The sequence below is a fragment of the Oreochromis niloticus genome, linkage group LG22 (genome assembly GCF_001858045.2).
Source record: "Oreochromis niloticus isolate F11D_XX linkage group LG22, O_niloticus_UMD_NMBU, whole genome shotgun sequence".
NCBI classification, from domain to species: Eukaryota; Metazoa; Chordata; class Actinopteri; order Cichliformes; family Cichlidae; genus Oreochromis; species Oreochromis niloticus.
In genome coordinates this window covers 28,522,558-28,539,160 of record NC_031985.2, presented here as the reverse complement: position 1 = coordinate 28,539,160, position 16,603 = coordinate 28,522,558, and the positions used below count along the sequence as shown (strand labels likewise).

At 41.5% G+C, this 16,603-nt stretch overlaps 1 protein-coding gene across 6 annotated transcripts; it reads left to right on the top strand.

The window, feature by feature from the left end:
- Positions 1 to 1,194: 1,194 nt before the first annotated feature.
- Positions 1,195 to 16,217, top strand: topaz1 (testis and ovary specific TOPAZ 1). 6 transcript variants are annotated; one of them, XM_019351077.2, is made up of 20 exons: positions 1,195 to 1,687; positions 4,630 to 7,177; positions 7,263 to 7,312; positions 9,030 to 9,133; positions 9,731 to 9,777; positions 9,872 to 9,936; positions 10,089 to 10,150; positions 10,726 to 10,812; positions 11,011 to 11,068; positions 11,209 to 11,360; positions 11,455 to 11,547; positions 11,633 to 11,745; positions 11,823 to 11,886; positions 11,973 to 12,153; positions 12,270 to 12,370; positions 12,456 to 12,621; positions 13,606 to 13,758; positions 14,001 to 14,204; positions 14,384 to 14,567; positions 14,796 to 16,217. In XM_019351077.2, exons 1-20 carry the CDS (start codon positions 1,393 to 1,395, stop codon positions 14,992 to 14,994), a joined length of 4,926 nt encoding a protein of 1,641 aa, XP_019206622.1. In that variant the 5' UTR covers positions 1,195 to 1,392; the 3' UTR covers positions 14,995 to 16,217. The 6 variants fall into 6 exon arrangements, with proteins under 6 accessions (XP_019206622.1, XP_019206621.1, XP_025758254.1 ...); XM_019351076.2 differs by having other exon boundaries at positions 1,195 to 1,762; XM_025902468.1 differs by lacking the exon at positions 1,195 to 1,687 and adding an exon at positions 1,785 to 2,188 and having other exon boundaries at positions 10,092 to 10,150.
- The last annotated feature ends 386 nt before the right edge of the window (positions 16,218 to 16,603 follow it).

Genomic DNA, 16,603 nt, shown 5'->3' with positions numbered 1-16,603 from the left:
CTCTATTAAGATGATCAAGATGATCCCACATTAATGCTGAGATCCGGGCTCTGGGGAGGCCAGTCCATGACTTATAGTGCTCCATTGTGTGTTTTTCTATCCAGGTATGCTTCATTGACAGTCTGTTTGGGATCACTGTCATACTGAAAAATAAATATGCTGCCAAACCATACATTGCAGATGGTATTGCACAGAGTTCAATATCTGATGGTACTTTTCTGTGTTTATAATTTCATCAAGGTTGAAATTATAAACACAGATATTATAATTTCAAAAAGATCCTCATCGCAACTAGCTCATGTAACCCCAAACCAAGACAAAGTCTCCACCCTCTTTTACTGATGATTGTAGAAACTGACTGTTGTGTTTCTCTTCTGTCCTCCTATGTACTTACTAATGACCATCCATCCGATTCAGATTGCATTTTTGCTAGGGATAGGGTGAAAAGCAGGGTATAACCTGAACAGCAACCTGTACATTAGTCTGTACATACAGTGATGTGAACCAAAGAATTTTGGGTTCATTACGTCATCAGAAATGTTGTTCAGTCCACTTCTTTTGTAATTTGGCATACCTAAGCCTTTTCTCCCCGGTTTCCTTCCTCAGGAATGGCTTTTTTACAGCCAACCTTTCACTTACAACATTTCTGACGAGGCTTTAGTGAACAGTATATGGATCATCTGAAGGGCCAGATGCACCTCTCAGGTCCTGTGTCAGGTCATTGCTGGGTTTTTTTCCTGTTTCTTAAGTACATGACTTTCAGTTGCTGTTCGTCTGCTGTGAAGACCAAAGCCTGGAGGACTAATGCACATTCATTAGAATTAAAATTCTATTTGAAATAAGTTTGTATTCACAGCAATTAATATGATTTTATTACATTAACATAGTACGAGATTCTGTTGGCTTTAGACCAAAATTCCTGGTAGAAGCGTCCTTAAATAAGTTCAATTGTTACTTTTCCTTTGAGTACATTCCAGAGCCTGTACTTTGTTACTATTACTTGAGTGAATAGGTTAAATCATTACTTCCACTTTTACCAGAGTATTTTAATACAAGTATGTGCACTTCTAATTAAGTACACAATATCTATAGTTAGGCCACCTCTGGTTAAAAGTTAGTATGGATATAGAAGTTACTTGTATGGGCAATGTGTGTAGGACGGCTAAGAAACGCGAAATGCTCTGCGCATGCGCAATGATTCGGGCACACCTTAGCTCTCCATGTCAATCTCAAATTAACACTGGGCAGCAGCAACACGAGTGCGAGGGCCCCGAATAGTAACGTAATGATGGTTTAAGAAGAACAAGTTCCAGCATTACTCTGAAAAATACTTTTTTAGCAGCCTGGTAAACTTTTTAATAAGTTTTGGAAGGCACAGTTTTAACTGTTAGCATGTTTCCATCTTCTAGCAGGGTGAAACTGAACAGAGTTGCGCTAAAAGACGTTGTTGGGTTAAAGCTGACCCCGCGGCGGAGACGACTCCCAAAGTTACTGGATAGAATTTCGGCTGACAGCAAAAACCAAGAGAAAAACTTTGATTCCGTGCAGCAAATGTCAGAGAAAGATACAGTGTCACCTCCGGGCAGCAATGAACCCGACCAAAACTTAACGCACACAATGGGTTCCGAAAGGAAGACACGGGCGCCGAGCACTCACGACGAGGAGGAACCGGAGGAGAATGGCTCAGGTACGCAGAAAACAAAGAGTAAAGTAGACTCTGAGTCACGAAGAGCTGATAAACACGACGGGCCGAACACTAGAGGCAAGTATCAACAGAGCAAACGTGGAGTGGCGGGCTTCAGAAACATGTGCAACCTCAGACCTCGGTTTATTTGGTGTGTTTGCAAACGGTCATACAGCGCATGGTTCATACGTCTCCACGGTAGGACGAAACCAAGGAGTGAAAGGTCCAAAATACCCTATCAAATGAAGCTGACAAGCCAGGCGGTTCTGGCCATGAGGAAAGGGAGGAAGAGACAAGCCGATTTAAAGTCGGGTAGATGTCATTTTAGACAGTGCGACATAAGGGGTGAAAGTGGTGTGGCACGCCGGACTAAAAGCGTGAGGGTCGGTGTTAGAGAGGGACGGAGTTCAGTGAAGGCCACGTCCGCCGGGTGTGATCCTCAGCCCGCGGCTCCTTCTGCAAAATCGGGACAAGTGCGAAGGGAAACACCCCGCCGACTCCCAAGTAAGGTGCACTTTAGCTGGATTATAAGTTAGAGTTTTTAAGGTTAAATGTTTTAAGGTTGGTTAAATTGGACTGCCTTTAAATTGATTTTACAATTGGGCGTTTTGTGATAGGTTTATGCTTTTAGCTAACTCTTGGCTAATTTGTGCCAAATTGTGTTAGATGCTAAGCTAACAATGTGGTAAAGTCCTACTGAACACAATCCAGTTTTAGTGGATATCATGTAGTTCATGGTTGAACCTGACATGAAGGATCACCTTTGCTATTACTTGCCCGGATTGGAGCTGATGGAGTTTAATTATACACTAACTAGCAGCCTGCTAATAGGAGATACATTTCCTGTTCATATAGTTGGTACTAGTCTTATTTGCTGAACATGAGCTACACAGACTAACTTAATCCCCGGCTGTATATTCCTATTAAGGTTTTGTAATATAATCTATTTATTTTATAAAGTGTATAAAAACAGTGTTGTTACAGATTTGTCCCCATATTGGTTGTGATAGTACCACCGGTTGCTAGGGAAACATGCCTATTCCCACACTTTGTGGGAGTGGTTCTTATGTTCTTGGAAGTTGCTGAAAAAGGTGGTGCACTTGCCTGTAGTTTTTCATGTTTGTCTACAAATACTGCTCTCCTAGCTGGAGTAAAACCTGAAAATGGTCATGAAAGTAAAAGTTGTGACTCAGAGCTCAGCCTATGCAAGTCATTCACTATCATTTAAACCAAAACGCCAGTGACCAAAGCAGTCAAAAGTATGTTTCTTCCAAATGTTTGGGGAATACACTTTTTTCCCTAGTAGCAGGTGGTTGCCAGGGGGTCTTGCACCGGTCTGTCAGCAATCCTTTAGCGACTGCCATTAACCTCTAGCATCCAGTCAAAACTGGTTGGAGTACTCAATTTTCCCTCATTACTGATGGTTGCGGGCCTGTGACTGAGGCCTTATTCACTTGCTTGTGGTAGTCACACGTCCAAATGGCAGAAAGTTTAACGTCACGTGGTTAGTGCTTCACACATCGACAAAACCTCAGTTGGGTAATTTGGGGATTGTCTCATTCACAGCCTGGGAAGCTGTTCCACATGGCTGCCACTCAAGAGCTTAGTGAACCTACTCTTTGCAGTTCTTTATTAGAAGTGGGAACGTTAACCAAATGTACGTTTTCCAGACTCAGTCGGTCCTTGTTACTAAATCATAACCAGTTATAAAGTAAGAGCTTTTTTCTTTCTTTCTCTAAACCTTAACACAAAATTGCATTTTTTGTATTTCATGTACCTTAAATTAAATATTTTTTTTGTGATATTTTGGTTAGATGTCTGAAATAAGATCTCTGGTTAACACAAGCTCTAGACATTGTTTTCCTGCAATATAAAATAGATCAGTAAATAGTGCCCCAGTTGTGAATCTTTTTTATTTTTAATTTTTTAATCATGTCCATTGTCCCAGAGAAGGTGTTTTCTAGTAAATTATGTGTACAGTGTCATTACACTGAACACAGGACCTCTGTGGTGAAACTGTAGTTCATTTATGGCCTAAAAAAAGTATTATAATTTAGTGTCTTCATTTTCAGAGGCTTCTTGAACAAAAGCGCACACGTGTCTTAACATTTATTTCCTATGGAGCTTATTTTCTGACATAATTCAAAACCTCTCTGCCTTTTTGTTGTACCAGTCACAATTATAACCACTTATGGGTTTGCCTTCAAAAAAAAGTCGTGCCTGGGTATCTTCGGTAAATTAAACTGATATGAAAATCGATTTTTACTTTATTTATTTTCTCAAGGTTGAGATGTTAAGATAGACAAATCCTAACAAAGCTCTTCAAGAAGCAAATCTCTGCGACTCAGAAGCCATTTCAGCTGATTTTGAAGCCTTTACCTAAATGAAAAGAGAGCACCTTAACTTTGAGTTGTCACCAGAATTTAAAATTATATGCGAAAAAAAAGTCCCTGCTCATCCTGACAGAACACTGAGCAAATCCAATTCTAGTTCATTTGAATGGACACTGTTGGCTAACTGATTTAATCGATCCATGAGTAGATATATCCACCGCAATACATGTGAGGATGTCATCCACATTCCTCAGTGCAGCAACACGATTGGTTCATATATGTCCTGGTTTGGCTTTTGATTGATTTGCTTGATTTCTGTTCAGGTGGGTTTTTTTTTTGTTTGATGCCTCTGTGATTTGTTGTGATTGGTCTGTTTGACTTTCCTGCATCTAATGAAATCAGCAACTGCTCTAAGCCTTTGTCCAAGACGGTGAATGAGATGATCCCAAATGGTGCTGATATTGATTGGAATCGATGCTGTTTATAAAGCAGTTACTTAGGAAAAAAAAAAAAAAAGGAAAGAAAACCATGGTGATGTTTCTTTCTGATGCGTAGGTAAATCAGTGTTATTTCGTTTTGCACTCTCTGACAGTGTTTTGTTTCCACTTGCAGATGTTGATAGACATTCAGAGCCAAACCTCTCCGGTCTTGCTGGTTCAGAAGTGTTACTAAGAAGAGCTGTCGGAGCCTCCCATTGTGGTCTCTGTGGGGAATGTAAATACACTTCCCCTCAGCGCAAGGCACCGGGTAAGCTAAAAAGGCTAAAAAGAGCTAGCCCAGGGTCAGAGCCACCTGCTGCTCAGTCGGAAATCGAGAAAGAAAACACAATCATTCAGAGCTCTAAGAAGATTATCGTGTGGATAAACCAGTATCCCAAAGTGATCCTTTGTGACGTTGCCAAAAAATGTGAAGCTTGCGGTCACGATTGTGGGTATGTGTTACCGGATGCTCTTGAGAACAAGGTTGTGCGTTGCTTCCAGCAGGAGATGAGAGCTTCATTTCGGTTTTGGCCTACTTGTTTAAGGCATAACGAATCAGAAACTGTGAAAAAGACTCTGGTTAAAAGTAGCAAGTGTTGTCCAAGTGCTCAGGATGAGAACACCGTCTGTCAGTCTCAAAGTGTGATCCGCCAGAACCACCCGGATGAAGGCATGCATTCACAGCCATTATCCCATCATACTGTGAGTCCTTTCCACCGGAGTCAGACAGGCGAAGCCTCTGCAACTTGTTCTGCTTCTTTTTTACTAGATGAGCATACAAACACAGGCAACTGCAGAGGTGGCATGTGTGACAGAGATGCTGAAGAGGACCTTGGTCCAGGATCTGATCCAGTAAGCTCAGAGACTTGTAGAGAAAAAGGAAAGGTAGGGGATAGCATTGAGTGCAGCAGCACTTTGGACTTCGCGCCCACAGATAAGTGTAGCGCTTCAGGTGGTCAGAAAGGCGATCCCACAAATGCTGATGGATCACACGTGTTGTCAGATCTCATCGATCACGTTAGTGACGAGGAGACAGATGCACCAGAGTCGTACACTTGCCAGAGAGTAAGGGCGTATTTGAGAAAAATACATTTTTCATGTGCACGCACTGACATGGCCTGGCCTTTCTCAAAGACTTGCACAACAAATGCTTCTACCACAGCAGGGACTATTGATCCATCAGCAAAGGATGGGATTGACTCTGGAACAGTTAATCAAAGTATGCCAGGTTCATCCAGTAATCTGTTCAAGGACATTCCCCCGAAGGCGCCTACAGAGAAATGGGAAGAGGATGGAGAAAGCGTTTTTGCTCAGGGAAATGAGAAAGGGCACAGAAAAGACATGGAGACCTCACCGCTGTTTAACCAGCCTGAAGAGTCAGAAACCAGGCCTAATTCAGATACAGCATCATTCCCCCCTCCAGCTCAGTGTGGAAGGGAGCGTGGCACTGATGGAGTCTCAGCCTCAGCTTTGCTAGTTAATGGACCAGAAACTGTCACCTCCATATCGACCCCTTCCCCCTCAGTCCTCGGCCTGAGTGACTGGGACACTGCCACCACTCTGTCTCCTATGTCATCTCCATTCACACAGGGCAGCGTGAGCAGCCTCTCAGCCACAACATCTTCTCTCCCACCGTCATCGCTTATTCCCAAGAGATTCAATGTTGCTGACAAAATATTGTCCTCCTGTGAAGAAGCCCAAACAGCTTCTTCTTCTCCCCATGTTCCTCTGCACACCCCTGACTCCTTTCATTCATGTGAATCCTCCATCCTTCCTCAAGATGAACATGCAAATGACAAGGAACCGTTCCCATGCAGGAGTCCCCCCAGACTGGAGCCGTATTATTGTACAAGTCCGTTTAGGGGCAACGCTTCAGCGGGTTCACCATTGTGCAGCATCTCCCAGGAACACTGTGTAGAGTCAGACTCGAATGAATTCATGCTTCCACCTTTGCTCTCCCCTGTCAGTTCACCACAACTGCAGTTGTGCCAGAGAAGCTTCTCATGCTGCAGCTCGAGCAATACAGATGAGGAAAACATGGAAGAAGAAGAGGAAGAAATGAACAAAGCTGCCAGCAACTTGCCACAAAATGATAATTGCAATAATGAAACATATGATTGTCTTGAGCACAATATTGAAGAGTCGGAAAGAGTCTTGTCAGACTTTACAACTCCTGAGACACTAAGGGAACATCAGTCTTCTCCCAGCAGAGAAGAAGAAAGTGCTGAGGAGGAGGATATGGAGCAGGGTAATGGAAGTTCTGAACAAGTTTCCTTACATCGTAAAATAAAGCCGAGCCTTAGCTCAGGTGTTCTGACAGAGCCCTGCTCTTCTTCCAGCAGTGACGAAGAGAACGCTGCGGCCTCGAGTGATGGAGAATCGCACTCAGACACAGAAGAGGGATCAAGCCCGTCTAAAATAGCAAACAGGGAAGAGGATAAAATCCAAGTAGAAGCAGCTGGTGATTCTCAGCCTGGCATTTTGGACGAGTTAACGGCCTACGAACAGGACATCCTGCTTGTTGACGTGATGCAGGACGACCCAGAACTGTTTGACAACCTGCCTGATCAAAGTTTGCTGAAGCTGGGTCCTACCCGAGCTGCCGAGGCTCCGGGAACCAAACCTGCTGCTGTGGTGAATACTCCAAGAAGAGATGGAGCGTCACAGGAGCTGCACGAGAGGTAAGGTCTTATATTTAACATTAAGTCCTGCAAGTGACAGATGAATTGTTGAATGCTTTATAAATAAAAGTTATTTTTGTTCTAGATTGGCTCCGGTGACTGTGGGTTTGCCTTGCGACAGTCCTGATAACACAGGTACGATCAGTGCGCAGAGAAACTGAGCCATGATGACAGTGTCTTCTATATTTATGGAAGGCTACTTTAAAAAGCATCAGTGTAATTTTATTGTTTCTGTTGATATGTATGAGGTGAAAATAAGACAGAAGAAGCTAAACATTTTTAAAAAAGGAAAATAAGTAAAAATGAAGTAAAAACAGTAGAACGCTTGGTAAAAGTAAAAGCATGTCAGTGTTTGTGGCTCAACCTAAAGTTCGGCCACATGAATGGGACGCAGTGATCGTCTGACGTCTCATTTTACACTATCGTTTTTTTTTGTGGTGTTGCAAAATAAACTGTTTACAGCAATATTTTTTCATGGTTTTGATGGTCATTGTAGAATTAATTTCTTAAGCTTTTCTCTTATATTTAGTATAACCACACTACGGACGGACAAGCGACTGTCGTTAGCAACAGTGACGGTAAAACCATCGCGTGGCTCCGCCGTCCGCTTGTTTATTTTCCAAATAAACCTTTCACAATAAAGCTGAAGATCCTGTTGAGATTTTTCAAAATAAACTGAATCACATGAAATAGTATGCAGAGTGTTTATGGACGTGAAGCTAAAAAGAGCTGTCAGGTGCTAAAAAATAAACCTCAGAACAGGATTTTCCCTGCAGCACGCCATGTAATAAATACTCGCAAAGAAAACTGCGGCTGTTTCAACTTATGTCTAAAGATGTAGTTTCATGCATCGGTGCCCAGCTGAGCCACTTCACACAAGTTGAGATGCCTGAGATTCACAGAAAATGTAAAAAAATTTTGTGATATTTATCGTTGTTGGAACGATAAATGTCTTCTATCGGGATATGAGATTTTGGTCATATCACACAGCTCTAGTTGCTGTGAAAGAAATGGAGAAAGCTGCTTGTTTTTGTTTCTTTTCTTTCTTTCTTTCTTTTTTTTTTTTTTTACAGATATAGATAAACAGCTGGAGTCTGGAGTTTTATGGCTTCACTTACTTGCTGGAAAGAGCCGTCCGACTGCAGTTAAAGCAATAAAAATGTCCTGGTTGATTCTTTTATGTGGCTAAAATCCACTTTGGCACCTCTGCAGCAGTACATTACTAAGTTACTTAGTTCTCGCATCGCTCCTAATATCTCAAACTGTTTTTAATTCAAAGATTAGAGAGACATGTAAACTGGTTTTACTGAGCTTACTGAAAATCCCAACAGCTCCTAAATGAGAAACTCACTGCTTTTAAAAGGAAATTAAATTAGATTTTTTTGCATTTTATATTTAACTGACTGCTTATGATGTCCCACATGAAAATACCAACATGTCTAAGTTGTTTATCGCCATTAAGCTTAAAAGCATTGATTTTCTTTTTTTTGTGGTTAATATTGTGCAGTAAGTTTATTTGCTTACATGAGTTTCATAGCTCGTGGTCCTTTTGTGAGAAATGAAATGTGGTAAATGTGATATATTTTGTCCAGTACAGACGTTTGTTCAAAATTTCAAGTTATTTTCTCAGAAGTTTGAGTTAGCAAGTGGAAATTTTTTAAGATGCCTAACTCAACTAACTTTGATAATGGCCATTATAATGGAGACAATGGCCTGAAATTTTCAAATGACCCAAAACTTTGACATATGGATGGTAAAAAAAATTTTCCCCTCTATGATTGGAACAGACTTCAGTAGTCCAGAGATAAACTTGTGATTGTTTTTTTTTTTTCTTCTTCTTCAAATCCTATAGAGGAGAGTAACAGCAGGCCATGGAGACCTCATTCTAGCAACAGCCATACTGGAACACAGAGCGACACATGCCCTACCTCCACTGAGAAGCAAAGCAAACACGTGGTAAAGTAATGGGTCCTCTGCACCTCTGCACAATCATATGCATATATATATATATTTAGAGAGAGAGAGAGAGCGAAAGGAGCAGCGTGCATGTCAGTGGTTTTAACTTCCCTGAGGTTTTGTAGAAAAACATGGCAGGACTTTTAACAGCGCTTCTCCTGCATAAATGCTCTCTGTGCATTTTAGAAAGCACCGAATCTGATGGATTACAGCGACAATGTTTAAAGATCTGACACATCAAATACTGAATTTAAATAATTTTATTTCCAAAGGAATGGGTGTTTCATACGTTTCTCCTGCTTCTAAAGCAGGGGTGCCCAATCCCAGTCCTCAAGAGCTACTGTCCTGCAGCTTTTAGATGCATCCCTACTCCAACACAGCCGAATCAAATGGTTTGATTACCTCTTCTGTATGCCACCAAGTTTGGCAAAGGCCTGATAACAAGCCATTCATTTGATTCAGGTGTGTCTGACCAAGGATGCATCTAAAAGCTGTCGGACGGTAGCTCTCGAGGACTGGGATTGGGCACCCCTGTTCTAAAGTATAGTAAATGCACAATGGTGTATCTGTCATGTGTTGTTTTTTTTTCTCCAATAGGTTCAATCTGATACCAACAACAATCATGTAAATAGTGGCCCAGAAAGGTACCAGTTTGCTTATTGCACATGACCTGATCTTTGATTTGTCACATTAATCTTTCAGTCTCACGGTCATCATATTGTTTATGTTCTGTAACAGGAGCCAGCCCATCAAGACAGTGAACTCCTTTCAAAACATCACCCCGCTCATGTCCATGGGAACCGGTGAGGGAAAATGAAAAGGGCTCAGACAATGAACTTTAATTGCTGTTACGTTTATCTTGTTCTCACTAATAACTCCTCATTTTATAACTTATTTGCCAATGTGAGTGCTCAGTACAGCGTTACTTTATTCTTTGGCTCTTCTGGTCTCCAAGCAGGGGCATGGATCACAAACTCAGCAAACATGATGGATTTTAGGCGCCTGAAATCAAGTTCTGTAAGTGTTCCTGTGTATATTAACATGTTGCTACTGAAAAATGCTCAGTTTAAATACATGTTCGGTGGCGTTAGCATAGATTGGACTTTCCAGTTATTTAATAGAATATAACTGAAACAAATCAGGAAAAGTCAGAACTGGTTTTAGAAGTTCTAGTGGGACAACTAATTTTAAACTTATAAAGAAATTACTGTCATATCTGGAGATATAAGGGTCCTTTCCATAGTCTGTATATAGAGATGGATACGGCCATTTGAAAATGAGTCTCAAATACCTTTAAATCTCTGACCTCAGTAAACAATTCACCGATGAGTTTGTGGTCTCTAAAACTAGTGAATCCTTACTGAATACAGCACGATTTCCATTTTCTAAACTATGAACAGAAATGGCCTCCGTTTCACGGTCTGCTCAAACAATCATTCGGTTTCAGCTTGAGGTTTCCCAAAAGAATTAAACTAATGTCACCGTGGTTACTGTGGATGTACAGTTTGTTCTTCTCTACAATAAATATGTTTTGCACGGTGGGTGAATTGCATTTCTATAACTTGACTGTGTGATGCTGTCTAAACGCTCAGTACTGCAGGCTGTACTTCAGTGAATCACTGACCTGTGGGTTCAAGATGTGTCGCTTCCAACATCTGCCTGCGGAGGGGGATGAAAAGGTACACTCTGATTTGTATTTTTACTTTATTTAGTTTTCTTGATTTCACCAAAGACAGTAAATTGTTTGTTTATTGTGTAAATCTTGTGTTTTAAATCTTGAATTTAAAAATCAAATTGAATTGTTGGAGATTACAGGGGCAACATCACCCTCTGCTGTGACATCGCTGTAATTGCACACTTTCTTTTTCATTTGCTAGTTCTGTATTGAAAACGTGACAAGATTCATCAAAAATCCAATGTGCCTTCAGAAAGCAGGTGAGTTTCCTTCCTTTCCTTCCCATTTCTTTCTCTCCCACAGCCTTTGTGCACGTTGCATGCTAAACTGATTGCCCGTTTTTGCTGCGTCATTCATCTGCCTCCTTTCTCCTCTCCTGCTCTACTCCTGTTCTCCTCAGGAGCTGTGTTTACAGGATATTACCAGAAGAACCCACCAGGAGTGTATTTCTCTTTGCCGATATTTTTCTCCCTCCTCTGGGCTCTGCTGAAAGCTGGCATGGTGTCCGAGGTCTTCTCCGTCCTCAGTGTTGGCTTGGCTCACAACATAGTGGTCAGTGTAGCAGTCCTGACATTAACCATGGAGAAAACTAAACAACTGATTAATGCTGACATGAGATTAGACGCTGAACTTGTTTTCTTTTTAGCCCAGCCATGAGTTCCTCCTCTCCCTTTTTAACTGCGTGAGAGAAAAGGGTCTGATGGGCTTTGTGCCTGAACTCATGCAGCTCACTTTCAAGGTATCAGTTGTTTGCCTGTCATTATGCTCCGAGTTTAGCTCATTTGTTTTATGTGCCTCTGGACTGTCTGTCTGTATGTTTACAGATGGCCAACGCTGGACTAGAGCTGAGTTTGGACTGCCTCGACTGTGTAAGGAACACTCCTTTTTTCCAGCAAATGATTCATCCAAACTCGCCTTCAGTGTCCGGCAACAACAAGTGAGTGAGCCACAAAGTTCACAATTGTTTTCATTTGTTAATCATAACTCTTATAATTCTTATTTTCCCTCTAAAAGGGTTTCCCCTGGTGCACCGTTTCCAGAGTATCTGAACTTGGCCCATTCCATTGTGGAAATGGAGGTAAGAGCTTCACATCTTTTGACAGCTTTGTCTGTAAAGATGGTGGTGCGTTGTGCTCATGTGTGTACATTTGTCGTCTGTGTCAGCTTTGTATGAAACAAGAGGACTGGAGGAGGATAGGTGAGGTTTTTAGAGGGATCTGCCAGTCCACCCAGCACCCCAGCCAAGTGGAGCGCATCAGCGGTCGCATTGCTGTCGCACTCCTGTCTGAGGGCAAAGACAAGCTGTCACTGCCCTTTTCTGTATTTGCTGAGACAGGTAAAAGCTGTAAGTAGAGATAAACATCGGTTTTCTTCCCCCGGTGTGGTTCTGTGTACTAGCACCTACCAGATTCCCATCTGGAAAAAAAAGGTTTTTCTTTTATTCATTCAAATTTTCTTTAGTGTGTCAGAATGAAAGTGAGGACAGCATGGTGAGGAGTTTCATAGGCAGAATTGGAGTCTCTCTGATGTTACGGTACCACAAAACTCATCAGTGGGCCAAGGTAATCAGGCCGTGCAGCTCACTCTGTCCTCGTCACATCTGAGCTGTCTGTCTCACATCTGTCTGTGTCATGTTTACTGATGCAGGGTCGCAGGGTGGTAGAGACGCTGTCTGTTTTAAAAGTCTGCTACTCAACTCTGAAAGGTCTGTTTGGGAACGAGGATGGAGCGTCACGATGCTGCCTGATCACTGTGGCTGCAGAGCTCTTCCTCCTGAGTGGCAGCGTGGAGGGCGCTCTGAACACACTCCGAGGTAGCGACTCGTGAAGCTGATCGATGTTCATTTAGCTAATGTCGTCATGCTTAAAATGTAACCAGCGTTTTATTTTCATGGTTTATAAGCACAGAGTTTCACAGCTTGAATGAAAATGTGATTTATGCTGCATTAGCAAAGCAAAGTCATTTAAAGGGCCAACTTTTAACTGGTGCTGAGATATGTCAACTTTACAGCTAATAGCTGTTTGTGTCAACAAGCTGATTCCCAAAGATATTATTTTGCGCCTGTATCATCTTTGGCATAAAGAAATGGGAACATGTCTGTGTAGGTTCTCATTCATGGTAGTCTTAAGAGCTTGGAACAAAGGAGACTGGACTTCATTAAGTTTGTCAAGACATTTGATCCAAGAGGCTTTTTGGGTCAGAACTGAAGGTTTTTTTTTTTTTTTCTGAGGTCTTAAGATGAAAACATGATTTTCTTTTGTTTTTGTGACTGGCTGCTAAACACAAAGTGCCTGAAGAATCAATGTAAGAAATTGTCTGATATGTATGTTATGCTTGGATGAGTTGTATGTCAGTGTTTGCAAACAAGAAAGTGGTCCGGTGCAAGGACTGCACTGAAGATGAGGGGAAAAGCAACCAATGTCTAAAAGAAAGATTTGAATGACCATCAGAAAGTGTTGAGAGCTGCTGCTCAGGACCAGTTGTTTAACAAAGACAAGTCTGGCTTCTTGCAAGGAAAGTGTAAAAAATGACTCAAGACTTTGCACAATACTCAATAATAGGTTTCCATTAATGTCTTTTCTTAACACTCACAAACTTAAAGTGCCTTTCAATATAAATCAGTAAAAGCAAATTTGGGTTTATGTCCTTGGACTTTATGTGGAAACCTTAAAAGTGATAGTCGTCTCGCTGCCCTGAGAAATGTTTGCTTTCATAGTCTTGTAGGTAACGTTGTAGAATTGTGAAACCAGTTATTTGCTGAATTGTTTAAATTTTGTTTATACATCCGTTAATCCAGAAAACAAGTGGTTCCTGAGTTCGTGCTCATGGCCGTGTGAGCCTGCCGATCTGGAGAGTAGGACTCGTGTGCTGATACGTCTGGCTGAAAAAACCTCTCACAGAGACACGCTGGAGGTTCTCTGTAATCTTCCTGGAGTTAAAGAGTCAAGTGGTGAGTAACCTACAGAGAGCTGAAATTAAAGTAACAAAAACAAACAAACAATGATACAGCAGGTTAGTCAGCTTTGCTACTAAAGTGGCCAGATCAATATCCCACAAGTTTAACTGACCCGCTACACTCTGATCAGAAAGTGCTGGTTTAATTTTGAGCAGTGTACCGTATTTGCTAGCGCTAATAGATGCTCAGCTGTGAGAAAAATTTAGTTGATAAAGAGGTTTTTCTTTTTTCCCCAGACTCGATGGATATCTCCAGGTACAGCCCTTTGTTTAACTCTCACCTTCAAGTGTGTGTGGACAGGCAGATACTTCCTGTGGCTTCAGACACGGTGGACTTTATGCTCTCTAAAAACCTGGCCGTTGACCACACAGTGCTTCGGATACTTTTACAGAAACTGGGCAAGCAAAACCTCTGGCTCCGTGCTCGGGAAGTCTTCAGACGTAAGTACCACACTCTGGTTTTTACACTTACATCACTGCATCATAAATGTGAGTTGTCGAAGGCAGGAAACAGCTGCAGTTTCTATTACGGCACCAGATGTTGAGTCTGATCAGTCTCTGCTAACGTTTACAAGATGATCAAAGATTTGGATTAGACTCTGAGGTGTCATGTTCATTAGGTTCTCTGAGTGTGGGCTACTACCCTGGAGTCTCAGCTCCCCCTGGTTTCATGACACTGATTGTCCCCTGTCGACTGGGGGAGGTGGAGCTGGCTCTCACCTTCGAGATGTTCATCACTGTCAACGCAACAGTCATTCACCACCTATCAGAGCCCACTACTTCTCTCACCATTACTCTCAAAAGGTAAATTGTGTTTTTGTGTATAAGGAGCCTGTTCAGATATTTCAGGTATCAGTGAAATATTGGCATGGGGGGGGGCTGGATTAATGCATACTTTGATATGTGATAATTTCACCCAGAAATAAAGAACTCTTTGCATTCAAAATGATAAAAAACGATTGTCCATGGTGAGTGTGTGTGTAAGGATTCGACCGCAGTGGTACGTGATGCTCGTGCTTTCTCCTCTTCCAGGACTCAAAGCTGTGAGAGTGAGTACCTCTCTGCTGGCAGCCGCCTCCTCTCTGCAGCTTGTATCCCTCAGCCCAAACTAATAGTCCATTACACAGCAGTCAACTCGGAACAAGAACAAGTCTTCATGCTGGACGTTTCCTCTGCCCGCCGCTGGCTCCGCCACAATCATCTGTGGGCCCACGAGGTGTGGACACACTAAACTACCAGCTGTTTATTTCTCTGCTGTCTACAGAACTACTCCTTCTCTTTCCTTTAGAAACTGCTTGTGCTCAACAGCCGCTGACTCTCAGGAAAACAACCAATGAAATCAGGAATATGAAAGATTGCATATTTCTTGGTCATGTTTCAATTGACTTGAGCTGAGGAGCAGAAAAACACAAAGACCAAAAACTACTTTTTTCTTTCTTACTTTTTTTTGGTTCAGACTAATTTTAAAATATGTAAAGAGGTTGTTTCCTGAGTTCTTTTAGCTGATTTGTCAATCGTTTTGCGAGATTGACTCTTTGAAATCAAAAAGTCTCTTTAGGAACAGAGTCCAGCGTGTGTTGTTGCACGATTGTGTTTACTTCATTGTAAATAACATCTGAGTGTAAATAGGTATATATTTATAATGGTGTTTAGTCTTTGACAGTATTATGTTGTTATATTAATGTCAAAACCTCAATTGTTGCCAGTTAAGGAGCTGTGATTTACATTTTCTTTGTATGAAGTTTTTATGTATCTATATATTTAAAAAAACAAACAAACAAAGGTTCTACTTAAAAAAAAAAAAAAAAGGCCTCTTTTTGTTTCTTTCTTCAAATAAGAAAATACATTTCTGTAAAAAGTGTTTTTCATAAAGAAAGTATTACTCTTGGCTTTTACATTATGCCATTGCCTTTCTGTAGAACAGTTGGATTTGGCCACAGTTGCTTCCCTGCAGTCTTAAACATTTCTCCTCCAGCGATGATGTAACGGGTAAATACAGCGTTACTGAATCTCAGACTCTGGCCACTTTACAATATGCAACATTACTTATTTCTGTTCCAAAGAACGTTGCTATTCTTAATTCTTTCAGGCATGTTTTCCTCTTCTTATCGCAGCCAGCGTCGCTCATTGTACGGGTCTCATTTTATGGTCCCTGTAGTAGCAGATGAGTTCCTCATGAAAGGAAAAAATCAGTTATCTGTGACAGCGACATGTTTGAGGAGCTTGATTACTGGAACATCAGTTGAGGCGTGAACCATTTTACGCGGTGTCTTGGTTAAAAAGCACAACACTGGCTGACTGACATGTCTCATCGTGCGTGACAGAAAGCTGGATTTAACATTTGTTGCAGAGTCTTTGCAGCATTGGTTGAAATGTTAATTGTTAATTTAAGGCCAGTAGCTCTGTCACAAAAATATCAAAGTGCTGATTGCCAATAAAAGTTTTTGCATACTATGTGGTGAGATTTTTATTTGATTTTTTTTTTTTTTACTTTGTGGCAGAACAGCTAAATAATGTAATGTAGTTGCTTCTATCCAGAGCTTACAGACTTGACTTTCCCTTGAGAGTGCTTGGAGTAAGCTCTGCTGTAGCCCTTACGTGGTGCTTCTGCTATTCACCCACTAGATGGCGAACTTTGACATGAGCAGACCATAAAATAAACACATTTGCTGACACGTGGGTTTGAAAGCCACAGAGACTGGTGTTTAGTGAAAATGTTTCTCAGCTGTTCTGTGAAGGATCACTAAAGGGTTTCGCTCAGGGAGCAGTTGTCCTCCTCCTCTCTTAATATTATACAAAACAAATGTATAATATACATTTGGCCGCTGTTTCTGTGGGGA